Raw genomic sequence first — 15,219 nt, forward strand, 5'->3', positions numbered from 1 at the left:
TGCGTCCCCACTCCTGTTCGTTCCCCATTTTGTAAGCACATTCTTATAGTCTCTTGCAAGCCCCAGGTATTTGCATTGGTCCCCTGCTGCCTATGGGAAGGGCTTGAAGGGGATTTAGGAGGGGGGCCTGGCATGCGTGCGTGCGTGCGTGCACAGGCAGGGATTAGTTTGGAGGTGGATACGTGCAGATGAGCCTCGGGCTTTGCTGGGCCTCAGCTGGAGGAAGCAGAGCCCCCTCTAGACACCACCTCGTCGGCACGGACATGGGATGGGCCAACCTGTGGGAGTCACCGTGTCTGGGAGCAGCTGGAAGCAGAGGCCCCCCAGGGTCAGCAGAGAACCTCTCCAGCCTCTCCAGGCTTCCACACGGGTTTGTAATGTTGTCTTTTCTTACACTTCGCAGTACGCAGGGGAAGTCCCCGAAAACCGGGTGGAGATGGTGGTCGCAAACCTCACTGTGATGGACCGAGATCAGCCCCACTCCCCGAACTGGAACGCTGTCTACCGCATCATCAGCGGGGACCCCTCAGGCCACTTCAGCGTCCGCACGGACCCCGTCACCAACGAGGGCATGGTCACCGTGGTGAAGGTGGGTGCTCACCTCGCCTCCTGCTGGGCTCCCCGAGCTCTGCCCCCGCCACGTGCCCTGAGGCAGACGTAACAGGAGTGATATTCGGGTTCAGTGCGTGCCACCCCAGTGTCCAAGGGCAAAGGACTGTGCCCGACCTGCCAGGGGCAGAGGCAGCCTCAGCAGGACCGGTCACGTGACCCCAGGGACTCTGCAGGCCTGACCTGCCACCCACCCCCCAAAAGATAACTCTCCCATCTCCTCCCTCGCACCTGGCCCTCAGCTTCTGAAGCTCAGAGGCCGAGAATCAGCCTCTTCTGCTTCCCGGCCGGGCGGCGACAAGGCTTTGCCCGAGGCAGTGAGTGAGCGGTGCCCCAGTGCCCGGAGGAGGGTCAGGGTGGCAGGAACAGCGGGAGCAGGCCAGTTCGGGGGTCGCGGTAACCTCTGCAGCTCCCAGCAAGGCTCAGCGAAAACACTTCACCCCAAGCCTCCCCCACGTGCACTGGTGCACCCCCGGCCCTGCCCCACGAGCCTGCACCCACGCTGGGCTGCTCCCCTCAGGGTGCAGACCCGGCCCCTGGGCTTTGAGCGAAGGGTCGTGGCCACACGTGGGGGAGGCAGCTGAGCGGAGGCCCAGGGAGGCTGTCTGGCCTCTGATTGAAACTGTTGGAGCAAATTACTCACTGATTTCTCTGTTACCAATATGTTTTGTTTTGCCGTCCGACAGACTTCCGTTGGCCATAATCTTTCTGGAAGGTGTCCTCACTCAGACTGGCGACACAGTTTTTAATGCATGACACGTAGCATTATTCCCTGTCCTCCAGGGACACGAACGGATAAATATGGGAGAAGGACCACTTCCTTTAGTGACTTCTTCAGAGGCACACCCACCGTGATTTTATGAAGCAACATATTTCAGTCGCCGCCAACACTCGTGGGCCCTGGGGGAGGGGCTGGAGGCCTGGCAGCCGCTTAGTTCTCGGTGGCGGGGTGGTCGGGGGGGGGACCTCAGCCATGAAGAGGCAAGCGCCAGGGAGGGACGTGGCTTCTCACCGGGGGCTCCAGGGGCTCTGCAGGTAACACCCATTCCTTCAGCAGATGAGGAGACCACGGCTGCAGAGGACGGGGGCTCCCGCAAGGTGAGCCGGGGGGGACGGTGGGGAGGACGACGAAAGTGTCGGCCCAGAACCCCGATCTCTGCTGCCACCTCCAGGCCTTCCCGTCGGCAGGCACTGCACCTTCGGGAGCCTCGTCTCTGTCCCCTTTCCACGCCCACTCAGCACTGTTACCTACTTTATAGTAGACTCTTCTCGCGCTCAATACCTTGCTTAGTAGCAGGAGCTGAGAAGGCATGGGTTTGATGCACCAGGTGTATGACGGTCAATACTCACAGAAATCAAGGCTGAGCTGCAGGAGGAGCCCAACGATGGGGCAGGGCTGGGCCAGGCGAGCAGCAGGCAGGGCAGCACGGCCCCATCACCAGCACCCCCAGGGCTCGCGGGACAACTGGTCCCACGAGGCGATCAGTTCCCCTCTGAGCAGAAGTGTGTCACACCATTTATCACAAACGTTTCCAAGCACATCTAGAAGTAAGAGAGACGGTGTACCCTCACCTGCCACTTCAGTTTCACAGTTACTAGCGTGCTGCCATGTCGCTCCATCCATGTTTTGCCGCAGTGTGGTTCTAACTCCAGGCCCTCTGCTCACATAGCTACAACCATGACAGCACCTGAGACAGACAGCCACGCCTCCGTGATCTCCAACATGAGTCATTTGTTTTTTTGTTGGTTTTTTTTGCGGTACGTGGGCCTCTCACTGCCATGGCCTCTCCCGTTGCGGAGCACAGGCTCCGGACGCGCAGGCTCAGCGGCCATGGCTCACGGGCCCAGCCGCTCCGCGGCATGTGGGATCTTCCCGGATCGGGGCACGAACCCACGTCCCCCACATCGGCAGGGGGACTCTCAACCACTGCGCCACCAGGGAAGCCCTGAGTCTACATTTAATTGCCCTTAATTTTCCAAGTGTCTCTTGATGGTATGGTTTTTCAAATCTGGATCCAACCAGGGTCCCCACGTTGCATTCGGTTTTGCCGTCTCTTGAATCTCTCATAATCTAGAATATTCCCCCCACCTCTGACCTGTCACAAACGCAGGGTCCGCGGTGCTGAATCTGTCCGATCGCTTCCTCTCGGAGTATCTGGTCTCTCGCTCTCTGCTCTTCCTGTAACCAGGGCTGCAGACCTGAAGGGCCCTTCCACGGTGAGAAGCCTGGTTGTCCCGTGCACAGCCATCTGAGCCTGACCAGCGGGCTCCGGTGCTCACAGGCCTCTCCCGTCACCGTGGAGTTGGCTCCTCCCCGTCATGACCGGCAAGCAGTCTGCAAAAACACGGCTCTCCACCAGCCCCCATCTGTTGGTTTCATCATCTGTTGATGGTCATTGCCAAGTTCATTTCTTCATTAGGCGGTATAAAATGGTGCTTTACAATCCTGTCATTCGTTGTACAGTCCTCGGCTAGAATGCTTCTGTATAAAAGAGCCCTGTGATGATGCTGAAATGCAGGCCTGCAGCTGTCAGAACAACGCCCACACAAAGATGCCCACCCAGGTCCCAGTCTCCCAAATCTGTGCGTATGTGGCAAAGGGCACTTTGCAGATGTGAAGAAGTTAAGGATCTTGAGATGGGAGGTTGTCCTGGATGGTCCTGGGGGGCCCCCAAGTAATCGCGGGGCCCTTAGAAGAGTGACGCAAGAGGACCAGAGTCAGAGACCTGAGGATGCAGCAGAGGTCTGAGAGAGACAGACTGGAAGGTGCCGCGTTGCCGCTCTGAAGACGGAGGGAGGGGCCGAGAGCACAGGCGCCTCTCGGACGGAGCCAGAAAAGGCGTCCAGGAGGCTTCAGAAGCGGCCAGCCCTGCCCGCCCCGACCTTAGCCCAGCAGCGCAGACTTGGCTTCTGGCCCCCAGAACTGTAAGATAACCAATCTGTGTTGTTTAAGCCACTCAACAGGAACATGAAATTAACGCAGCTCAACAGAAAAGGCGAGAATGAGGCTTCATTCTCCACCTGTACTTCCGATTCTCAGAGCAGAACTGGTGAGCCAGCAACAGGCAGTGTCACCACCTGCATCCAGGTGTTACGGCCGCCGTAACAATTGTGTAACACGACACGCGTTTACCCTCGCACTTTTCTGGAGGTCAGGAGCCCGTAACGACCCTGTGACGGCACGTAGGGCCCACCTGGGTTATCCAGGACCCCCTCCCAGCTCAAGACCCTTACCTTCATCGTGGCTGCAAAGTCCCCTTTTGCCAGGGAAAGTGACTATCCACAGATTGCAGAGGTGAGGACCTGGGTAAATGCAAAAGCAGTCAGTGAGCTTGCGGTTTTCACTTTCTCGTCACGGCTAAGGCTGTGCAGGTTTTTATACATCGGTGTGCGGTGCTCAGCTGCAGCTAGCACGGGTCTTGACCTCTGGCCAGGGGGCTCCTCCGGCAGCTGGTTCCAGGTGCTTCTGCTACGTCCCTGTGTTGGGACCTGAGTGCACAGCCCAGGTTCGTCTTGCTGATTTCTTGCCTCACATCTGGACGGGCCATTCCTCTAGTGAGGAGTGGTACTTAGAAACCAACGTCCAGACGCGAGAGGTGCTCACTGCGGCTGCTGCCATCGCTGCTGGATGTTGTCAGGGCAGAGCGAAGAAGTGACACTTCAGTGCATGTGCTTCCTGACCACCTCAACGTTACTTCACTGATTCACATGATCATTTCATCCAAATTGAACACTGGAGGGTTTTACTAACCTTTGTTGATTTTATACTTGATCTCATTTCTCTTACACTGAAAATCTTGGTTCCTAACAACAGTAAGATAATTGCTGATTTACTTTAACCTACAATATACAATCACCCCTCGGTATCCATGGGGGATTGGTTCCGGGACACACACCCCCACAGGTAGGTACCAAAATCCACAGATGCTCAAATCCCTTATACAAAATGGCATAGTATCAGGTTGGCCAAAAAAGTTCGTTCGGGTTTTTCCATGAGACCTTTTTGGCCAACTGAATATTTGCATATAACCTACACACACTCTTCGTGTAATTTATACCTAATACCATGTCAGTGCTGTGTAAACTGTTGCCTGTGTGAGGCAAATTCAGGTTTTAAATTTCTGGAATTTTTTTCAAGTGTATTCAATCTGTGGTTGGTTAAATCCACGGATGTGGAGCCCATGGATACAGAGAGCCAATTATACATAAAAAGCTTAAAAAATAACGAATCCAAACTCCCGGCCAACAGCAAGCAGACCAGATGAATTTAAGGTTTCTTTGCAGTAACTTGTCCTTAGAATAAATCCCATGAAGGACTTCCATCTAAATGCTGTCCCAGTCACGAGAAATCATTATTTTCTTGGGAGTTATATTACCATCGATATACAGTTAGTTTAATTTAACTCCGTTTGTTTCTAGTTTTCAGAGATTGCTTTATATATACAAGTTTACTTGTAATACCTAAAATGTGAGAATGTAAGGTTTTACGTGGCTCTAAAATCAAAGCTATGTGGCAAAACACACGCAGCAAACTCACCCCTCCAGACGTTCCCTCCACCCTTATTCCTTCCCTCTGCTCACGGGTGACTGTTTTATGAGTTTTTGGTTTATCCTTTCAGCATTTCTTTTTGCAAATATGAGCAGATACATATGCAAATTCATGTTCCTCTCCCCCTTTCACGCAAGAGGCAGCCTGCAATGGATGTTGCCTTTTCTGCTCACCAGTCAATCCTGGAGATCTCTCCGTTCCCACGTGTATCTTCCTGGTTCTTTCTTACAGCTGCAAATGTCCCCACTGTGCGGATGCAGCCCATCCGCCCAGCCAGTGCTATGGGTGCCTGAGCTCACAGCAGTATGTATCCTCTGTGAATGATACAGATGATACTTCAGTGAATATTCTTAGGCACGTAATACTCCGCACGTGTCTAAGCAGAACTGTTCAAATGCAGCTGCAGTGTGCTGTGTTGCTTGTTTTCTAGTGAGACTGTTGCAAGCTTTGCCGGGAATAATTACACATCTCGGGGCCCCAAGTGCTTCCGTGGAGCTTCCATCCCCCCTCAAAACGTGAAGAATACCCCCCGAGACTGATCGTACCCCGGAGACCCTATAACTGTAGACAATAGAACCACACTAACATTTATCATCCGGGGTCCTGACACCCCCAAAATGTGTGTCAACTGGAGAGAATGGTCATGCAAGGGCCACGCACAGAGGTGAGGGGGCTCCGTGAGACCTGGTGTGTTGGTGTCCTGGGGCTGCTGTAAACTTACCACAGACCAGGTGGGTTAGAACAACTGAAGGATGCGCTCTCACAGCTCTGGAGGCCAGACGTCCAAGATCAAGGCATCGGCGGGGCTGTGCTCCCTCTGGAGGTCCTGGGAGGATCCCTCCTGCCCCGTCCAGCTTCTGGGGTTGCTGGCCATCCCTGGCTTGGAGCTGCGTCACCCCAGCCTGTGCCTGTCTTCACCTGGCCCCTTTCTGTGTCTCCAGTCTCCCTCCCCTAACTCACAGGGCACCCAAGCTTGAATCGGGGGCCCCTTCAATCCAAGGTGACTCCCTCTCGAGACCTTTAACTTCATTACATCTACAAAAACCCTATTTGCCAAAGGTCACAGTCACAGGTTCCAGAGGGACGTATCCTTGGAGGCCACCCTTCCACCCACCACACCTGGTGAGGCACCCTGGACAGACAAGAGCCGGGCCCTCGACCTGCCAGGCTGCAGGGAGCAGGGTGGGGCCCCCGCACTCCTAATGCTTGATGAGTGCCGGAGCCGCTGGCTAGGAGGTGTGCCTGGCGGGAGCCGTAGCCCCCGAGGAGCCCAGCTACTGCCACTCCATGACGTGGGAAGCTGGGGGACGGCACCCCTCGGGACTGACCTCCTGGGCCCAGAGCAGGGCGGGTGCAGACCAAGCAGCCCCACGGGCACCACCCTCCCTGACAGCCTCGCGGGCACCTAAGCCAGCTCCCCGCCCCGGCGCCTCTCATTCCAGGCGGTCGACTATGAGCTGAACAGAGCGTTCATGCTGACCGTGATGGTGTCCAACCAGGCGCCCCTGGCCAGCGGGATCCAGATGTCCTTCCAGTCCACGGCCGGGGTGACCATCTCAGTCATGGACATCAACGAGGCCCCCTACTTCCCCTCGAACCACAAGCTGATCCGCCTGGAGGAGGGCGTGCCCACCGGCACCGTGCTAACCACGTTTTCGGCAGTGGACCCTGACCGGTTCATGCATCAGGCCGTGAGGTGGGCCCACAGAGCACCCTCGGGCCCTGGGAAAGGGGAGCCCCGTCTTCCATAGAGAAGAGGCCTGAATGCCCAGTGAAACCTGCAACCCAGAAAGTCCCGGGTGGGCGCTTGGGGGCATCCCCGACTTGTGGTGTCCCCAGGCAGGGAAGCCCAGTCTGGGGACAGCTGGCATCACCGGCCGCCAGGCTGCCCTGACACGAGACGGTGGGAAAAGCTTGAAGGACATTCAGCCGCATCTAGAGTCAGGCTGGGTCCTGACCCCGCTTGACGCTCCTGCGCTTACGATTCTGTGAGTCACCAGCCCCCTCTGCCCCTCCGTCTCCCCGCCTGTAAAGGGGGCGATGGGAGAATCTGCCTCCCAGGGTCCTCGTGAGGTTAAATAGCCCGTTCTCCTTGGAGACTTCCAGCCGCTGTTGTCACCGTCCCGCGTGGGAGGACCCCCACCCCCACCCCGCGCGAGCTCGGCAGGCGGGCGGCCAGGAGGGGCTCCCCCAGCCCCTCGCCTCACCCCTCCCCTCCCTCCCCCGCAGATACTCAAAGCTGTCGGACCCAGCGAACTGGCTGCACATTAACGCCACCAACGGTCAGATCAGCACGGCGGCCGTCCTCGACCGCGAGTCTCCCTACATCAGAAACAACGTCTATGAGGCCACCTTCCTGGCAGCGGACAACGGTGCGCCCAGGGGCAGGGAGACACGGGGGGGGGGGGGCCCGCCCTCGCCCTCGCCCTCGCCCTCGCCCATTCGAAGCCCTGGGCCTGGTGCTTCACTGATGCAGGCGCCAGGGGAGCTGGGCACTGTTACCACCACTGTTACAGCTCCCTGGGCTCCTGCCATGTGCCAGGCTCTATCCATCAGTGAGCAAAACAGACAAGAGCCTTCTTCTTTGCATGGGTGACATTCTAGAGGCCAGTGTGTCAGCTTGAACCAGGTCTGTCTGCATAATAAGTATAGCAATCTTAGCAAGACGGAGGTTTACTTTCTGCCACATAAAAGAAGACTGGAAGCAGGCAGCCCAGGGTCAGGTATGAGAAACCAAGCTCACTCTGGCCACTCCTGTGTCCTTGGCAAGCTGCAGCATATGGCCCAGAGCAGCTGCTGATGCTCCAGCCATCGTGACCACATTCTGGCAAACAGGAGGAGGGCGAGGCCAAGGGCACATCCCAGCCCTTCTAAGGACTTCCACTCACAGCTCATGAAAGCCAGAACTCAGTCATGAAGCCACGTCTCACTGCAAGGGATGCTGGGGAATGTCGTCTTCTGGTTGGGCAGTGATGAGCCCAGGTAAAGTCTGGGGCTTCAGTTCTTTTATTAAGGAACAAAGAGGAAATGGATATTAGGGACAACTCAGCAGTCTCTGCCCCAGGGAAACGAGTGTGAAACAAGCCAGCCAGACAATTTCAGGGAACGGGAGGTGCCGGAAAAGAACCAAATGGAGGATGGGAGAGTGGCCGGGGTCTCCTGCTGCACTGCTGGCTATGAGTGACCTGCTGTGGGTCCAGGACCTGCGGGATTAGAAGGACAAGCCAGGGGAAGATGGGGCGGGGAGGGGCGTCCTGGAGTCAGGAAAGGGCACTCGCAAAGGCCCCGTGCCAGGCTCATGCCACGTGGGTTCTGGGATCAGCTGCATAAATGAAGCTTCAGGAGCTAGAGTAGCCGCTGCACGAAGGTTTGGTCGACAGCAGCTGGAAGCTGGGACCTGGAGACCATCCCGCAGCCCCTGCCCACCTCCCTCACCCCGCGGGGTCCACGGAGGCCCAGCCCCTCGGCCAGCCATGATGAGCGCCAGGCCCTGGTCGGGGACCGCTGCTCTGAGCAGCAGCTGCAGCACTGAGATTAGATGAGAACGTGATCTTAATGCATCGGTGGCCAGAGCAGTGGAAAGCACGAGGAAGACACCAGAAACGGAGCACAAGTCCCGCTCGCGTTAATAGAGCCCGTCTGTGCTTCTCGGACTGTGAGCTGTGTCATCGGCCACCTGTCACGTCAGGCACCAAGCTGCGTCACCTTGAACGTGCTCTGATGCGTCTCCTGGGAGAGCACAGATGCGCTATGGGATGGACGTTCTACATGCTCTGCCTGCCTCGGCCCAGAAACGCAGTCGTCAATGACGGGGTCAGAGTCGCCGTCAAAGGGCAGGGCCACGGTCAGAACACAGAGGACAGACAGGCCACCTCCGGCCGCTCAGCGCTGGTCCACCCCCACTGTGCACCTGGGCTGAGACAGGGGCTGGGTGTGGGCGGGGCGGGGGGGGTGGGGACGGGACAGCCACACGTGGGCAGGTGTGTGCAGTTCCTGTGTGTGTGCAGCTGAGTGGCTGCATATGTCACATGGCAGAGTGTCAGTGTGCATGTGGGGCTGTGGTCAGCTGGGGTCTGTCCCAGGTGGGGCTGGGGTCCGTCCCGGGTGGGCTGGGGTCCGTCCCGGGTGGGGCTGGGGTCCGTCCCGGGTGGGACTGGGGGTCCGTCCCGGGTGGGACTGGGGGTCCGTCCCGGGTGGGGCTGGGGGTCCGTCCCGGGTGGGGCTGGGGTCCGTCCCGGGTGGGGCTGGGGTCCGTCCCGGGTGGGGCTGGGGGTCCGTCCCGGGTGGGGCTGGGGTCTGTCCTGGGTGGGGCTGGGGCGTGGTCCCACGCACACTGTACGTCTGTGGTCATGGAGCCCAGGAGTGACCGTGTGATCACCCGTGTCCGGCCCACAGGGATCCCTCCGGCCAGCGGCACCGGGACCCTGCAGATCTACCTCATCGACATCAACGACAACGCCCCCGAGCTGCTGCCCAGGGAGGCGCAGATCTGCGAGAAGCCCAGCCTGAACGCCATCAACATCACAGCGGCTGACACGGACGTCGACCCCAACATCGGCCCCTACGTCTTCGAGCTGCCCTTCGTTCCAGCGAGCGTGCGGAAGAACTGGACCATCACCCGCCTCAATGGTAAGCCTGCCTCGGGCACCAGCCCGCTGGCACCCTGCCAGTGGGAAAATCGGACTGAGTCTAGGGTGCAGGCCCCCAGGGGCCCATCACCCCTTCACAGGAGGGTCGCGCAGCCCCTTCCTGTGGGGTGGGGGCCCCTGCTGCTCTGGGGCTCTGCCGCCAAGGAGGCCCCCAGGGCAGGCCCCAATCTCATCATTTTAACAAGCTCAGCCTTGACCATCCCAGTGGCTGTAACCGCAGACCACTTCCTATGCCATCACCAAATGATGGGACGGGCCCTAACCAATGCGTTTCCTGAGTCCTATGCCATCACCAACTGATGGACGGGCCCTAACCAACGCGTTTCCTGAGTCCTATGCCATCACCAACTGATGGGACGGGCCCTAACCAACGCGTTTCCTGAGTCCTATGCCATCACCAACTGATGGGACGGGCCCTAACCAATGCGTTTCCTGAGTCCTGTGCCATCACCAACTGATGGACGGGCCCTAACCAACGCATTTCCTGAGTCCTATGCCATCACCAACTGATGGGACGGGCCCTAACCAATGCGTTTCCTGAGTCCTATGCCATCACCAACTGATGGACGGGCCCTAACCAACGCATTTCCTGAGTCCTATGCCATCACCAACTGATGGGACGAGCCCTAACCAACGCGTTTCCTGAGGGTACTTCCCTAGCCGTGGCCTCGGTAGAAAGGGCGTCCAAGTTCTGAAGTTCTGATAGCATTTGCTTGTTCCCCAAGCCCTTACCAACACTGAATATTGTTTTAAAAAGCATTTTTCCAATTCTTTTAGCGAAAATCACTGTTTCCACTTGTATCTTTTGACTACCAGTGGGCATTTTTTCATATATTTATTGGCCATTTTTTGCTTCTGTGAACCATCTGTTCAATGTCCTTGCCTATTTTTCTTTGAAAATGGGGTTTTTTTCTAATTGATTTGGTCGAACTCTTTATATGTTAAGGAAATAATTTCATCATTCTTCGTGTTGTAACTGCTCTATTTCTCTTTTTTTTTTTTTCCTGGGCTGTGTTGGGTCTTCGTTGCTGCGCGTGGGCTTTTCTCTAGTTGCAGCGAGCGGGGGCTGCTCTTCATGGCGGTGCATGGGCTTCTCATTGTGGTGGCTTCTCTCATTGCGGAGCATGGGCTCTAGGCACCTGGGCTGCTGTAGTTGTGGCACGTGGGCTCAGTAGTTGCAGCACGCGGGCTCTAGAGCACAGGCTCAGTAGCTGTGGCGCATGGACTTAGTTGCTCCGCAGCATGTAGGATCTTCCCGCACCAGGGCTCCAACCTGTGTCCCCTGCATTGGCAGGCGGATTCTTAACCACTGCGCCACCAGGGAAGTCCCACTGCTCTATTCTTGAATTGCCAACGTCTCAACCTTATGCTATGATGCAGGGTGTGTGTGCACACCTGTGCGCACGTCTACGTGTGTCTTAGCCAAGCAGGCGTGTTAGATGTTCCCACTATCAGTCTTTGCCTCCGTTAGTCTCGCTCAGAAAGGAGGGCGGGCTGCTCAGTGAGTGGAGCCCGTCCCGTCACTCGCACCAGGTGACTACGCCCAGCTCAGCCTGCGCATCCTGTACCTGGAGGCCGGAGTGTACGACGTCCCCATCGTCGTCACGGACTCGGGGAACCCGCCCCTGTCCAATACGTCCATCATCAAAGTCAAGGTGTGCCCGTGCGACGAGAATGGCGACTGCACCACCATGGGCGCGGTGGCGGCAGCCGGGCTGGGCACGGGCGCCATCGTGGCCATCCTCATCTGCATCATCGTCCTGCTCAGTGAGTGCAGCTGGTCCTGGGGTGACGGGTGGAGGGGCCCAGGTGTGCCCACAGCCCCATCTCCTGGCCCCGCTCTACCTGCCAGGAGACTTCCAGAAGCCCAGCCCAACCGGGTGCCCGGTAACGGACACAGGCACTTGCAGCCACACGTGCGCACCCTCCCGCACATGCACGCCCTCGTGCAGACACACGCGCACCTGCTCACGAGTGCCCCCTGCCCCACAGCCATGGTCCTGCTGTTCGTCGTGTGGATGAGGCGGCGGGAGAAGGAGCGGCACACGAAGCAGCTGCTCATCGACCCCGAGGACGACGTGCGCGACAACATCCTCAAGTACGACGAGGAAGGGGGCGGCGAGGAGGACCAGGTGAGGCCCGCGGCCGGGACAGCGGGGACGTGTGGGGACACCCTCCCAGCCCTGGCGGAGCACACACGCTGGGGTCCCCGCGTGACCTCCGGCCCTCAGCCCTGCACCCCTCATCTGCACCTTCCGCAGCCACTGAGCCCCGCCCAGTGCCGCCTGCACCCCGCGCCCAGGGAGGGTGGGCCTGGGGCGCTGCCCAGTTGGTCACTGGGGACTCAGGGCGAGCCTTAGCCCATAAAAGCTTAGTGACCACCCCCCGTGAAGTGGGCGTTCCCAGGAACACATGAGGAATGCGGTGGCAGCTGAGCAGATGGGGAAGGGGTTGACCCCAGGGGGAAGGCAGCAGCGGGCACAGACCCCACATGTGCCTTGAGGACGGGCAGGATTCGGATGAACAGAGGTGGGGTGAGCATTTCAGGAAGGACAGACCAGGTGAGGGGCCAGGACTGGGGGGGGGCGCCCGGGGGGCCCGGAATAGGTCAATGGATATGCTCAGAGCCCAGTCACAGAACACGATGAGGACGCGCCCCACGCTGCCTGGTACCCCCCCACCCGGACTGCCTTTCCTGACTCCCCTGCCCGCCCCCCCAGGACTACGACCTCAGCCAGCTGCAGCAGCCGGAGGCCATGGAGCATGTGCTGAGCAAGGCCCCTGGGGTGCGGCGGGTGGACGAGCGGCCGGTGGGCGCCGAGCCCCAGTACCCGGCCAGGCCGGTGGTGCCCCACCCAGGAGACATCGGGGACTTCATCAGCGAGGTGGGTAGCCCGGCAGTGCCGGGGGCGCAGACCTGCTAACACAGATAGGAAGAAGCCCGCTTCTCTGGGGCCCGGTGCTGGGCGGAGCGGGCAGATCCAGACCTGGGTTCACGCCGGCCCTGCTGCTGCCGGCGGGGAGCCCTGGGCCGAGCGCCTCGGTTTAGTATCCCCGCTGCAGAAGGACTAACCTGCCCCCGCCCCCGGTGAGGACAAACACGCAGGGCTTAGCAAGACTGCTGGAACTTGAGGCCACAGTCCAGGCAAGAACAGGAGGGGGACCAGCAAGGTGGCTCTGACCCCAGACTCCTGTCTGCAGCGATCGGGAGAGGCCTCCGCAGTGTCCACTCAACCCCGATGACCAGACGCGCAGGCTGCCCCTCCCCACTCCACACACACACAGGGTGCTGGGGACGGCCTGGGAGGTGAGCGTCACTCCAGAGCTGACCACGTGGCCGTGTCCCCCATCCTAACCCTGGGGTCTGGAGACCACGTAGCATCAGAGTCCCAGCTGACAGCGTCCCTTTGATCATCCCCTTGGCAAGAAAAGCTGACCCACCTCTTGAAGCTGAGCCCAAGGTGCCCAACTGACATGTCCAAGGGCGTCAAGAGCGCGCCTCCCACCTCTGCTCCCGCCCTCCTGTGCGGTAAAGCCGAGGGACAGCGTGAGCCAGGGCGCGTGGCTGCACCCCAGACGCTCTCCCCCAGCGCCAGCTGCCGCGGCCCGGGCAGCCAGCACCTCCGCGCCCACCGCGGCTCCCACAGACGGGATGCCTCCCATGCCCCGTGTAGCCAGCGCGGGTCCCTGCGGATTTACCACCCATCTCTACCACCACTGTACTCTGAGAGGGGCTGACAACACTTCTTTCTCCACCTGTGTCAGAACCCGACTTTAAAAGGATTTATTTAAACAGAATAGAACCCAGGGAGTGGTTTGGCAGAGACACAAAAGAGATTTCTCAGGACATTCCCCGAAACAGAGCGTGTCTCAGGCCGTAAATGAAATTTTTATGGCTGCCCAAAAGCCGACTCAGCTTAGACGACATTTACCATCTACAGGGTAATAAAATTTTTAAAACTCCAAAAACTACGCCCTCCCTGATGGACAATCAAAAGCCCACTTTTAAACAACTTAGAGGAAAGCAAAAATGGAAATGACCAACCATTCCGTACTGAGTAATGGAAAAGGTACTCCCCTCCCTAACGAGGGCAGGCTTAGGCAGTGCCAGCACAGGCCCCCGGGCCGTCCTGCGGGAGGCCCCTGGAGCCGGCGGGGAGCCCTCCAAGCTGTCCCGCCCCCCGGGGGGAGGGAGCGGGGAGGTGTGTCCACCCCTCCCACGGTCTCCGGGTGGGAGCTGCCAGGGGCACCCTTGGCCAGTGGCCAGAGTGCTGGAGGTGGCCTGGCCAGGGGTCCCAGCATCGGGCACTGGGGGAAAGGGGCCAGGGCACGGGCAGGGGCTCCAGCCACACCTGCTACATCCCCGTTTGCTCCCGCGCACAGTTACGGTAACAACTTCAGGTGTCTGACACCCACCCCGGGTTCCCCTCCCTGTGGCAACAACCAGGGACTCGTGGAGGCCGGCCTCTCGCACAGGCCCCGGCCGGCCCTCCGCCTGGCTGTGTGCACTGCCCCCAGGCCTCTTGCACAGCTCGTTCTGCAAACACTGCGCCCCTACTCGGGTCTCTGAGGCGCCCTTCACTTATTGAGCACCTGCTGCATACAAGGCCCCATCACTGCGCCTCCCCAACCTGCCTCCCCAGCTCCGCTCCTGGGCGCCCCTCTGCCCCCCGCCCTGCACCCTAACCCGTGTCTCCACGGCCCCCAGGGACTCCGCGCAGCCGACAACGACCCCACGGCGCCGCCCTATGACTCGCTGCTGGTCTTCGACTACGAGGGCAGCGGGTCCACCGCGGGCTCCGTCAGCTCCCTGGACTCATCCAGCTCTGGGGACCAGGACTACGAGTACCTGAACGACTGGGGGCCCAGGTTCAGGAAGCTGGCAGACATGTACGGCGGCGGCCAGGAGGACTAGGCGGGCCCGCCCCAGACGAGGCGAGAGCAGCGCTCGGACGTACGGGACAGACAGCGGGCCTTCCCGACTCCGCGGCCGCGCCGCCCGGCGGTGCGTGAGGGGTCCCCGCCCGCCCCCCGCACGGAGCTGCCTGGCACGAACACTTGTCAGCCCGCGGCCGCCCCCGCGCGGTGGCTGACTCGGCACCACGGAGAGCAGAGGCACCGTCTGAGCCTGGATTTCCCGGACAGAAGCGCTGTTTAAAACAGAATGGAAGTGCCTTTTGGTACATGCGTCAGATTCCCTCACACTCAGGAGCGCCCCCAGCCAGTCCTGAGCGCCCCCAACCCCGGCCAGTCCCAGCTCTGAAGTCACGAATTAAGGAATTGGGGAGAATGTGTCCTTTTTTTCGATCTCCTATCAAGAAAAAAAGTGGGTGACGCACTTGACAAAATTGACAAAGAAAAACAATTTGGGGTCCAAACGCCATAAGCCTTCTGAGTGCTCACACTTTGCTT

The 15,219-nt window shown here is 59.2% G+C and overlaps 1 protein-coding gene across 1 annotated transcript in view; it reads left to right on the forward strand.

The window, feature by feature from the left end:
• The window catches only part of CDH4 (cadherin 4), a gene marked incomplete at both ends in the record, with an annotated part of 550,963 nt that extends 536,241 nt beyond the window's left edge, over window positions 1-14,722 (forward strand). Inside the window, 8 exons of the mRNA XM_082857436.1 lie at window positions 404-589; window positions 6,601-6,854; window positions 7,388-7,530; window positions 9,554-9,787; window positions 11,341-11,574; window positions 11,800-11,939; window positions 12,528-12,692; window positions 14,516-14,722. Coding sequence (XP_082713562.1) covers window positions 404-589; window positions 6,601-6,854; window positions 7,388-7,530; window positions 9,554-9,787; window positions 11,341-11,574; window positions 11,800-11,939; window positions 12,528-12,692; window positions 14,516-14,722 — 1,563 coding nt within the window. The remainder of the gene's footprint in view (window positions 1-403; window positions 590-6,600; window positions 6,855-7,387; window positions 7,531-9,553; window positions 9,788-11,340; window positions 11,575-11,799; window positions 11,940-12,527; window positions 12,693-14,515) is intronic.
• Window positions 14,723-15,219: the final 497 nt, after the last annotated feature.

The sequence above is a fragment of the Leucopleurus acutus genome (assembly GCF_964270905.1).
Source record: "Leucopleurus acutus genome assembly, chromosome: 16".
In the NCBI taxonomy this organism is placed as follows: Eukaryota; Metazoa; Chordata; class Mammalia; order Artiodactyla; family Delphinidae; genus Leucopleurus; species Leucopleurus acutus.